Below are 13089 nucleotides of genomic sequence, written 5' to 3'. Positions count from 1 at the left end.
CACGTGAGTGGATTTAAAATTTAGAACAACCTTTTAGAACTAATTAATATTGAGTCATATAAAGAATTATGAGCTACTCCACTCATTGAGTTTTGAAATAGAATCCTGTAATTTTCGTAAAGAACCTCCACAAGAAGGGAGCTTGGAAGAGCCTTTACCTTCACAGTTAGAATGTTTTCCCATTTTGCCGGGGCCATGAAGTTACACTTTCGAGAAATAATCTCAACCTCCCAATGGTTGAGCCGCTTAATGTTCTTGAAGTTGTTCACTAACACCTGCAATCTAACCGAACAATACTGTTGTATAGTTTAAATAATTTGTTAATAAATCAAAATACTATTAAATAGTTCCAAAGTCATTGCTCTTCGTCACCAAAAAATTTAGCTTAAGATTATTTTCTCTTGCATTCGAGTAAAACAATATTAGAAGATACAATAGTCATATAATAATAATCCTTATAAAAAAATTAACTATTTTAATATATTTATAGGTTAATCAAGCAAATTAAATTAAAAAAAAAAAACTATACTAACATAGAAATATCCACTATTATATAAAGAAAAACAGAGGAATAAAACAAAAGCTATAATAATCAAAAGAAAAATCTAAGTCTTGAAAAGTTGCAGCATTTAAAACTCATATATTTATAAATAATGAATTGAGAAAAAATAAATACTAATTTATATTTACCTTGCAAAGAAGATGATCTAACACTTAATCTTTTTTCTTTGCAAAAGAGATGATCTAACACTTCCTCAATCCAAAAAAAAATCAATCTAGAATAACGATAAATTCATCTCTCTTTATATCTCTTTTTCTATCTATAAATATATTTTTATATAAAAGATAACAAAATCCAAAATATGTTAATACATCAATAGTCAAATATGACAATATATATATTTATATGCTGAAAGATATTAAGATGTTACAAAACTGAAAGGTTGTGAGTTATATAAGTTATAACTGCACACAACACATTAAAAGAAAAATATAAATAATATTATTTCCGTTATGTATCACTTACTCAATGTAACCGCACAATATATAAATATTAATCATTTTAGTACATTAATGATATTATATCACTTATTTATTTATTCTTTCTATTAATTTTTGAATAACATGAAATAATAAATAATAATAAGAAGAAAATATGAAAATGTTAGAAAATAGAGAATTGAAAAGAAAGCCCATATATCATGCCACATCACTAACCCTAACAATAGAATTATATAAATATATAGATATAGATATAGATAGATTGATATTGATATTGATTGATAGGAATGCTTTATGGGTTAACATAAATTTAAGAGAAAATTAAAGGAATACTTTTCCTCTTATTTTGTTTAGGTATACCATTACGGGTAATGAGGATTTTAAAAATTTATTTTATTTTTTATTATTAAAAATTAAAAGACAATATTGCCATCATATAAAACCATCTATCCTTTACCCTAATAATTCATTTGTTTTAACCTTCACAGCCGCATCCCTCTTCGCTATTCTCAGTTTCTCTTTTTTTTTTTTTTCCAAAACAGCCTCAATCAATCTCTCAAGAACTTATCAAGTAAGTTTTCTATCATTTTTTCTAATATATATCACTACTATTTTTATTTATAATATTACTCAACCTAAACTTTTTTGACTATGGTGATACAATTTTGTTTTAATTAAGCTATGGCTAAAATAGTTTGAAAAATATTTATTTATGTGGTGATTTACATGTGTGTAAAATACAAGCAGTAATGGTTGAGTTTTCTATTCATTATTTTTAGATTTTCATGATTCAAGCTGCTAATTTGTACCTGTAAAAATTGTATTAATCAATATAAATTTATTGGCTTCATAATCCATATAAAATTGTATCACTAATTGTTTTCTTTTATAGCTTATGAAAGTTCTTATTATTATAATAGTCTATAAATTCTTATATATTACAACTATTTTTCTATCAAACAAAATATATTTTTATATTTATAATTGTAATTATATATGAATTTATATAATTTTATTATGTCAGATTTTTTTTCTTTTTTTTTTCATTTGATTTATATCTAACTGTTAGTACAAGTTGAAATTCAAAGGTTAGAAAGGTCCTTTCCATTAAGAATATTTGAAAAGTTTTGTTCGTTTATTGAAAGATAAAAAAAAAGTTGCTTGGATAATCAATAGACAGTCATGCTAAGCTGCAATGTGATTGACAAAGGGCTTATTAGCGGCATATATATCAAAATTTCAGATTCCAGTCATTTTCTTTTGCTTATTGTGGTGGTTTTTTATATTTCTATTCTATGTACTTTTTTTTTTTTCATAATTAAATCCATTTATTGAAACAAACACAAACTTAGTAGCCACAAAGGGGGGCTACTTCCCTAACAGAGCCAACAACATGGATTTTCCCTATGCGCGCCCTACGGGCTAAGAAATCTGCATAGTGGTTAGAAGATCTCTTAATACAAGAAAAGACAACTGATTCAAACTCCCTGCTCTTAGACATACAATCCATAAAAACTGGATAACTACCCCAACCAACTGGAAAACACCCGGACTGTAATCCCTGTATTGCCACGGCACAATCCGATTCAATAGCTACCTTATGAAATCCTTTAGAAGCCGCTGTAGACAGAGCAAGAGAAATTGCCGATAATTCCCCTTCAATCACACTGTGCACCATCCCAAAGTCGAGAGCAATCAGAGTATCATTCCAATCACCTTCAGTATTCAGAATTGCAGCAATGCCTGAATCATTGCCGCTCACCGAAGCATCTACTTGGAAAACTGGAATGTTTCGACAGACATGTGAAGGGTGAGATGGAGAAGAAGTCGGAGGAGAGATCTCCACCTCTTGCATCAGAACCGAGAACTCAGTTGCTCTGGAGAGCCACTCCTTAGCCAGCAGATTCATATCCCATGGTGTGTAGTTGTGAGCAATCTTATTGCGCCAAAACCACAAGACATCCAAAAGACACGCTGCAAACACCTTTAGCTCATGGTCTTCAATGTCTGCCCACCAGTTTATGAAGGCAAAGATAGTATTCCAACCTATCTGATCTATCTGAAGTCCCCATCTGCTTTGAAACCATAGTCCACGCGTTATGTTGCACCTTGTTATGATATGCATTAAGTCTTCGGTCTCTTCCTTACAAAACACACAGGTTCTATCTTGGATATTGAGGAAGCGGAGCCTACCAAATGTTGGAACACAGTCGTTCAAACTTTCCACATAAGGAGTTGCAACCGAGGATGTAACTTTGTTTTCCATATTTTGTTCCATATAGAATTTGACTCATTAAATCGTTCATGTTGATGGATCCAGTAGGCGCTTTTAACTGAAAAATTCCCCGATTTCGCAGCCTTCCAAAACAGCTTGTCTTTCCCTTCTCGAAGAGGCTTGACGTTGAGAATGGCCTTCGCAACATCTTCTTCAAAGCAGGAACGAATTAGACCTTCGTTCCACTGACGCGTGCCATCCACAAAAAGATTGGAAACCTTGTGAAAAGCATGAATTCTATTATAGCTAAAGCTGTCTTTGATTTCTTGCATAGACTTCCACGGAACCCAAGGTGTAGTCCAAAGATCTGTATCTCCATTAGCTATGACTACCCCAGCCCCTTTCAAGCAAACATCTCTAGTCTGAATAATGCGTTTCCAGATCAGAGAATCTTGATCCTTTTTCTCCACCACCCAAGCATTGACTGAAGAACAATATTTTCCCAAAAGCACATTCACCCATAATTTTTCTTTCTGTTGAAGGACCATCCAGCAAAGCTTTGAGAGTAAAGCTATATTCATATCTTGAAATCGCCTAAAACCCAGTCCCCCACAATTCTTCGGTTGGCATAAGTCCCCCCAAGATTTCAACGCACAGAAGCGATCCTTGTCCGGATGCAAACCAACCCACCAAAATCTTGCCACAAGCTTATCTAGTTCTTCACACGTTGATTTTGGAACCAGAGAGGTTGACATAAAGTAAGTAGGAATACTTTGTAGAACAGAACTCACCAAGGTTGTTCGCGCCGCTTGAGATAGACACTTAGCTTTCCATCCGTCGATATGATTGAGAACTTTCTGTTTTAAGAATTGGAAGTCTTTCGTTCTTCTTCCAGTGAAAAAGAACGGGTTGCCCAAGTATTTTTCCTTCGCCCGAAGTTTTTCCATTGACATGATTGCAATGATTTCTCCTTTCTTTCGATCACAGGTGTTTGGAGAGAAAAGGATTCCACTTTTACTCTTGTTAATTCTTTGACCAGACCAGGCTTCATATTTCTCGAAAACTTCCATTAGGCAAGTAGCATTTGCTTCAGAGGCTTGGCAGTAGAAGATGGCGTCATCTGCATAAAGGAGATGGGAGATTGCAGTGGCATTCCTGCTAACTCTTATACCCTTAAGTTTCTTGTCAACCTCCGCTTTTCCAATTAGCTTTGAGAGAACTTCACTGCAGAGGATAAATAAAAAAGGGGAAAGCGGGTCTCCCTGTCTTAGCCCTCTATTAGGATTGAAGGGAGCAAGTGGTGCTCCATTGAGGAGAATTGAGAAACTAACGGAGGAGATACAAGCCATCAAAAGCATAGTAGCCTTGTCCGAGAAACCGTTAGCTTTCAAAACTCTTTTGATGAAATTCCATTCGAGCCTATCATAGGCTTTGCTCATGTCCGTCTTGACAGCCATGACTCCTTCCTTCCCCTTCTTGTTCTTGATTGCGTGGTTTACTTCCTGGGCAAGGACTGAGCATTCAGCTATCCATCTCTCGGGAATGAATGCCGATTGATTAGGAGACACAAGTTTGTCCATTATGTGCTTCAATCGATCCGTAAGTATTCGAGCCACAATCTTATAGCAGAAGTTACAAAGACTAATGGGGCGGAACTTGTCGAACGAACTTGCATTGTTTTCCTTTGGGATGAGACAAATGAACGTACGGTTGATCTGCCTTGACATTGATCCTTGATCAAAGAACTCTTTCACCAATTTGCAGACTTCCGGACCTACAGTATTCCAGTACTTACGGTAGAAAATTCCAGAGAATCCGTCGGGACCAGGCGCCTTGAGAGGGTGCATTTTAAAGATCACTTCACTGATTTCAGAGTCTTCCGGTGTTCTGCATATGAGTAAGTTTTCCTCGGGCGATACCTTGACGGTGAAGAGAGTGTCAAGATCTTCATTAATGACAGGGTTAGTAGATTGGTACAATTCTTGGAATTTATCTTGGAAGTATTGGCCGATGTCGTGTCTGCTGCGAATCCAGACGTTGGGACTGGTTTCAATGCAGCTAACCCGATTTTGCCTTCGGCGCACTACCGTAGATGCATGAAAAAACTTCGTATTATTGTCACCATACTTCAACCAGTTCTCTCTGGATTTTTGCTTCCATATTCTTTCCATCTTTGCTTCCAATTCTAAAATTTCCAATTGAATGCCAGCCTCATTCTCCAACAAACTTTGAGTTACCGGAGCCCCTTGAATCAACCCAAGGGAGTGTTTCAAATCCTTTAGCCTACGATCAACAAAGCCAAACTTATTTAGATTCCAACATTTGAGCTCTTGCTTAGTGATCTGAAGCTTCCTCTGAAATCTGTTAGAATGCCAAACAGGAATATGTTGTGCCCACGTCCGATCTATAACTTCTCCACATTCTTTGCTGGAAGTCCAGACCTCCAGAAATCGAAACGGGTAGCACAGTTTCTCATTGATTCCCCACACATTTAGACAAAACGGAGCATGGTCTGACCCGTAGATGGGAAGGTGGCAGACAGAAGCATTCGGGAAGAGTAAGCACCATTGCGAATCTGCAATTACTCGATCTAACCGTTTGCGTATATGATACGTAGCAGTTCTCGCATTCTGCCAAGTACAAGGGGGCCCAACATACCCCAAATCGATTCCACCCGAACCCAACAGAAACTCCTTCAGCATGTTGCCCTCATTTACTTGAAAAGGGCGACCACCCATCTTCTCTTTTGCTTCAAGAATGAGATTTAAGTCCCCCATAAGAGCCCAAGGTAGTGGACTACCTTGCACCTTAGAGAGCATCCGATCCCAGAAAGATTGTTTTAAGTCACCATATGGTGGACCATAGATGCAGAAGAGAACCCAAGATGCGCATCCCGGCATATCTAGCACATTAACTTTGAATCCCGAATCGAAAGTCTCCAAAACATTTATTTGAATTCTTCTCCAAGCGATGCACATTCCCCCAGCCAAGCCCACAGCAGGAATGCAACAAATATTGAGAAAGCCAAGTCTGTTAATTATATTAATCATAGAGTCCGCCCTCACCTTAGTTTCCGAGAGGAAGATGAAATCCGCATCCATTTCTCGGATTAGACTCCTAAGAGTCCTTTCTGCAGACGGCCGACGGAGCCCCCTGCAGTTCCAAGATAAGCACCTCATTGGGGAGGTGGGGGCATGCTTTCGGCCGCCTCCTCGCCTTGCCCAAAATTCTGCACATAAGTGACTGGTATCTCAACACAGTTTTCCAGAATTTCTCCCAAATTCCTTTGATTAATCTCGTATATCTCCAAAGCCGCCTTCCTCTTGCTGCGAGTTTTAACTCCCGAGCTCTGTTTTTTCCTGCTAGCAGAGTTATACTTTCGACGCACCTTACTCTTCGATGACTCCCCTTGTTCAAAACTTCCCATGGAGAAACTTGCTTCAGTATCCACTGAGAGTTGCTTCTCAATCTCAGTCGACGGAGGAGTTTCATTCTCGATCAGGATATCACTTTTGCCAATGGAACAGTGAGGACGGGACGGGACCGGGATATACCAAGTTTGAGCTTTCCTTTTGTGTGTTCCTAGCAAATGGTTTATTAATTCTGAAAGATCAGGGGGGTTAGCTATAAGAGTCTGTTGGGCTTGGAATTTGTTTGTTACCTCCCTCCCATATAAAGCCAAGAAAGCCTTTTGCATCTCTAGGTCGTTAGTGGGCCACTTAATGGGTACTTCATCAGGATAGTTATGGGGCCTTTGAGAAGCACAAACCCAAGAATGGGGTATCTCAAGAGATTGGGCTAAGGTAGGCCCGATATCAGGTATTTTGCCTTCTCCTACATTTGCAAAGTCCGGATTGGGTAGGTCCAAGTAGTTGGGCCCAATAGGAATAGGGTCTCTCACATAACCAAAGTTTCCCACCATTCTGTCAAACACCACCTTCTACGAATTCGTACTACTATCAAAGGCACGATCTCTGTCCTTCTCAGAGGAGGAGGCCTCAACACCCCTCGACATTGCACTGACAGCTTCAGAGTCCTTCTTGCAGGCCAGTGTACTATCGTCTTCTCCGACCGATTTCCTGCTATGTCTTCTTCTCCATGTCCCTTTTTTTTCCGTTTTCCGGTCAATCAGAGCATTCTCCGATGGCTCTATCAGACTGCGTGTGATCCCTTTTCCCGCCATTGAGAAACAGTTGCTTCTGCCCGATTCCGACTTGACCCATGGCCCATACATCTGAACCGCTTCACCATTCTTAGGAAATACCATAGCCGTGGGAACATGGCAAACCCTGTCCAAATGCGCTAGTTTACCATAGTTAAAACATAAAAATGGCAGTTTTTCATATTTGAACTGTATCCATGTCTCCTCCCTTCCTTCAGCTTTAAGAAAGAATCCCACCACAAACGGATGGGCGATCCAAACATCGAGCCAGCATCTCAGGTAGCCTCTACGTACCAGTTCCACTTTGGATTTATCATCAGATTTCACGAACTGGCCAGCTTTTTTTGCAATGATAATTGCATTTTCATTTGATAAACACCTAGTTGGGAGGCCATGAAACTGAACCCAGAATCTGGCCACTTCAAAATCTGCAACTCTTACTTCTCCCTCGACAGGCCAAGGCTTGAGGTTGAGAAGCATTCCATTAACAAGCCAGGGCCGTTTGTCCATGATAAACTTGCAGTCTTCCTCTGTATCAAAGAAGAATCCCAGAACTCCTTCGCCACATTTCTTCATCCGCCAGCCTCCAACATTCCTCCAGATTCCCATAAGGATTTTCTTAACAACTGATGCTGGCATATCTTTGCATCCCATGACTTTCCCAACACAGGCCTTGTTAAGAACAACATCTTCCAAAGTGATATCCTCGAACAACTCCAGCATTTCCATCTCCATAGCACTGTCTCTTTGAAGAAGTTTCTCATTTTCAGTGTCAATCACATCCACTGGAACATTCACTATACCCGTTGGCTCTTTCTCCATGACTTGAAACTGAGAGACTTTGAAACTTGAAAAACCAGTATCAGGCACAACTAAACAAGAAACGAAAGGACTTGAAAATCAGTAAAAACACTAGCCCCAGGTGCTTAGAGTTTAGTATAGGCAACTATGTCTAAAATAGACCAGACCCGACTTGGGGACATTCTATTATTGATCATTATAAGAAGCTATATTTGCCTTTTGAAATTTAAAATACAAATTTATTTTTTTTAACTTTTTCTCAAAAGAAGAATACAGTAGTACTATGCCATTTGCGCCCAATTCTAAAGGTAGCTCAAATGATGAAAACATTCATTAATTCCTTTCACTAAAATTCTTTAGTACAAAAAACTATAATATATATACATATGTATTATGTATGTATATTAAATTTATACTAATCTCTGATAACTAGCTTATTGCCATAAAAAATAGTACTTGGAATCATAATATAATTTATGATTACGAATATGTCATTTTTACGTATGTTATTCCCAAAAATTATTGTTAAACAATAATTAATTTTGTGCTCTTGTTTTTCTTTTTCTCTTGTATTCTAGTATATATACAAATGTTAATGGTTGGGGCAAGGGATTGGAGTGGTGCCATCTTTGCATAGCCCCCTAACTTTTTAGTTTATAATTTTTTTGAGAGAAATTGATAAAATTTATTGTTAAAATATATAAATAGGGATATGATTTTGTCCCGTGATGTACTTTCACGGAATGTATTTCATGGTACATTAGATGGGTCTCAGGGTACATTAAATGAGTGTTAGGGTACGTTTCTACTTTTTAACCCTAATTATCCCTAGATCAATCTCAGCCGTCAGATCAAATAACTCTCTCATCTGACGGATTACAATCCGTGAAAGTACAATAACGCTACAAAATCATATCCCTATATGTATATACATATGCATATACATATATATTTATTCATTATGAGTACATGAAAAAAATTATATTGTATTGCTATATTGTCAATTACTTTTTTTTATATTATATATTTTGTGTTTGTTATTTAATTTTTTTTGTTAACATATTTGTTAGTTACTTGTTTACACATATTATTTTTTACTAATAAATTTTACATATTACTTTATATGTTGTACATATATATTTATGTGTGGTTTATGTATATATGTAGATATTGTCATGTAATCTTTTTTATTATTTATTATTTGTAGATAAAATGGCTTGTTTAAGTTTAGCAAGAAAGCAAAAGTTAATTATTGTGGTGCAGAATTTAACTGTAATTTTAGATGTTATTTTAACTGTATGTACTATTGTGAGTGCTTATGTATGGATAAATTTTAGAAGACGCCTCAATCAACCATTATCCATAATGAGAGTCTACAAACAGTTAGAAAACTTGCATGATTTAGTATTTGCAAGTGATCTCAATTGTGTTTCACAATTGAGAATGAATAGAGAAACATTTCAAAGGCTATGTAACATACTTAGCAGTAGGGGAAATTTAAGAAAAACAAGAAATGTCTCTGTCGAGGAGATGGTAGCAATATTCCTATACATTCTAGCACACCACCATAAGAATCGAGTTGTTGGTTATAGTTTCAAAAGATCAAGAAAAACTGTTAGCAAATATTTTCATGAATGTTTAAATGCAATGATTCGTTGCCAAAAAGAATTTTGGAAAACACCTGAGCCAAAATTAGAGACCTCAATAGATCCAAGGTGGAAATGGTTTAAGGTAAGAATTATAGATTCAAAATTATAGTTGTTGATTGTTAAATTTAATAATTTCTAATTAGTGCAATAAATGTAATGTAGAATTGCCTGGGAGCATTAGACGGAACCTATATAAGAGTTCGGGTACCCGAAGCTGATAAGCCAAGGTATAGAACAAGAAAAGGAGAGACTGCAACCAACGTTTTAAGAGTTTGTTCACAGGACATGCAATTTATATATGTCCTACCGGGTTGGGAAGGCTCAGCACATGATGGACGTGTATTGAGAGATGCTTTTTCTAGAAGAAATGGTTTAAAAGTCCCTAATGGTAAAATTAATTATAGAAAATTTATAGAAGTTTGATCTCATCAAACTAAAAATATTATACAGTTTTTGAGTAAATAACATAATTCTTTTTATGTCGTTGATAGGCTATTATTATTTAGTTGATGCTGGGTACACCAATGGTCAAGGTTTTCTTGCACCTTTTAGAGGGACACGATATCATCTTTATGATTGGAATGATGGATACCTTCCAAACACAACAGAAGAGTTCTTTAATATGAAGCACTCAAGTGCTAGGAATGTAATTGAGCGTTGTTTTGTATTATTAAAAATGCGATGTGCTATTCTCAGAAGTCCATCCTTTTATGACACGAAAACACAACGACGTATGATTTTTGTTTGTTGTATGCTGCATAATTTTATTCGAAGAGAAATAAACATTGATCCAGTGGAGAATGAGATGAACAGTGTATTGGGAAATCATCCCATAACAGATAATAATTATATTAATAATATCGAGTCTTCATATTTATGGACTATTTGGAGACAAAATTTGGCAGAAAAAATGCATAATACGTGGCTAGCAAATAGATGATTAGAATACTAGTATTTATATTTTAACAATTCTAATAATGATTTGATGTATGAAAGACATATGATTATGTGTTTGCTTTAGTAATTTTTTTTTTGTTTTTTAATATTAATTTATGAGTATTTTAAGTCTTCAAATTTATGCTTTGATGTGTTTATGCATAGATAAATTTATGATTTTATTTTTATAATGAGAAATTTTAAATGAATGTACAAGATGAGTTCGAACTCTAATGTTGATCAAAGAGAACGATGTAAAAATAAACATTATTAGACCCTAGGACAAGATAATGCATTGATCGACTGCCTTCTAGAGTTGAGTCGAAATCATACATGGCGAGCTGATTGTGGATTTAAAAATGGTTATTTGTAACAAATGGAGAGTATGCTAGAGGCAAAATTACCAAGTTCTAACTTGAAGGCATCACCTCATATTGAATCACGTATTAAGACTTTGAAGGGAAAGTATTCTTGTCTGGCAGAATTATTATTATTAAGTGGTTTCAATTGGGATGAAGTGTGCGAGAAAAGTGTAATTGATGAGAATCTGAAGATAAATATATACTATGATTATAAATATATATATGTAAATATGTGAATATTGCTTATTTATGAGAACATAGTCTTAATATGCTTTAATTTGTGAATATACAGAAACGAAAAGATGCAAGTGGTTTATATGGAAAATCATTCCCTTACTACCACAAGCTAGCAGAAATATATGGACGAGATCGTGCTACTAGGGCAAAATGCTGGTAATGCAGATGACGATGAAGAAGAAATATGCCATGATGATGCAACTAGTGTGGAATTTGGAGTTGATGATAACATAAATGATGGTGGAGATGATGAAGAAATAGATGAGTTTGATGGTATCTCAAATACTCAACAACCAACTAATATGGGTCGACGTAGATCTACTGAGAGTACTATCAATAATCAAAAGTCTGGTAAGGATAAAAAATCTAAGGTTATCGATAGTATTTCCACAAATAATGGTGCATTGGCAGAATCTGTATCTGAAATTGTCCCGAAGCTTCAAGGATTGACAGATGCATTATCAAATAAGAATGTAACTGAGATGCAAGACAATTTATACACAGAAATAAGCAAGATCGAAGGTCTTACTATAATGCAGTGTATTTGAGCAACCAACATATTGGTTAAAGAACCTGTATTGATGCGAGTATTTTATGCAATATCATATGAGATAAAAATGCAATATACTATGAATTTGTTGCAAAACGATGCATAATCATATACTCCTTAGATATTTGTATTTTGGTTGAACATATTAGAACATCATTATTTATTTTTTTTTTTTTTTGTAAGGAGCTTGTTTTAATATTTAGTTATATTTTTTATTCCAATAAAATGTTTATAGTTTTTCTTTTTTGAGTAATATTATGTTTGTTTATGAAATTTATTAAATCTTTAATAAATATTTTTTAGTTATATTTAACGTTCGCAATTGTATTATTAATTAAAAAATAAATATTAATTATAGTATATATTTATTTATGAATTTATTTAGTTAATTTTATAATAAATAAATTAAAAATAAATATTTACTATGAAGGGTAATTTAGTCAATTTAAAGTATTCTGATTACCTTTTCTAGTTATGTAAATAAAATTAAATGATTCTGATTCCCTTTCTAGTCAATTTTATAAACAACATAATAAAATAATGATTCGAATTGTTAAATTTTTATTCCTTTTTATTTCTCTCATTCATTTATTCTGATTCCAATTATAATTTAGTAAAAGTACCATAAATACTTTAGAGTGATTATGTACTGATGTACCCTTGATTTGTTTCGGCATCTAGAAGAATTTTTTAGTTTAAGTTTTTTTTTTTCATATTCATGTACGTTATAGCTCTTTAATATAACCTACAAAATTTTGAGAAATTCAGAATAATTTACAATATAGAAAATAATGTTCAAACAGTCTATTTTATACGCTTATAAAATAAAATAGTCACGAGTGCAACACACTGTTTGAACGTATTTTTCAGCGTGTTAAACTTTTCTAAATTTCTTAAAATTTTGCAGGATGTCTTAAATAACTATAATGTACATGACCAGAAAAAATTTGACTGAAAAAATATTTCAGGTGCTAAAATAGATAAGAGTGCATCAATATATCCTTTTAAGAAGGAGTGCGTAGAATTTTCCAAGGGAAATTTCACTTTTTGGCCTTAATAATACAAGCCATATCAAAATTTATACCCTCCCTTAATTTGTACAAATTTAGTCCATTAATTACATGAACTTCCCATTTTACCCTTTTTTTTCAAAAAAAAAAATAAAATAGCTAAAA

The 13089-nt window shown here is 34.7% G+C and overlaps 2 protein-coding genes across 2 annotated transcripts; both read left to right on the top strand.

Annotated features, from left to right (window-relative positions):
- Positions 1-1482: 1482 nt before the first annotated feature.
- On the top strand, positions 1483-12624 carry LOC115697102 (uncharacterized). Its single transcript, XM_030624008.2, has 2 exons — positions 1483-1573; positions 11420-12624. The coding sequence occupies exon 2, from the start codon at positions 11487-11489 to the stop codon at positions 11910-11912; it is 426 nt and encodes a 141-aa protein (XP_030479868.1). The 5' UTR covers positions 1483-1573; positions 11420-11486; the 3' UTR covers positions 11913-12624.
- LOC115697101 (protein ALP1-like) lies at positions 8198-10856 on the top strand. The gene is made up of 3 exons (XM_030624007.2): positions 8198-9911; positions 9992-10217; positions 10321-10856. Exons 1-3 carry the CDS (start codon positions 9393-9395, stop codon positions 10767-10769), a joined length of 1194 nt encoding a protein of 397 aa, XP_030479867.1. The 5' UTR covers positions 8198-9392; the 3' UTR covers positions 10770-10856.
- Positions 12625-13089: the final 465 nt, after the last annotated feature.

The sequence above is a fragment of the Cannabis sativa genome, chromosome 7 (genome assembly GCF_029168945.1).
Source record: "Cannabis sativa cultivar Pink pepper isolate KNU-18-1 chromosome 7, ASM2916894v1, whole genome shotgun sequence".
NCBI lineage: Eukaryota > Viridiplantae > Streptophyta > Magnoliopsida > Rosales > Cannabaceae > Cannabis > Cannabis sativa.
The sequence above is the reverse complement of the archived record's forward strand: the minus strand, read 5'-3'. Positions and strand labels throughout refer to the sequence as shown.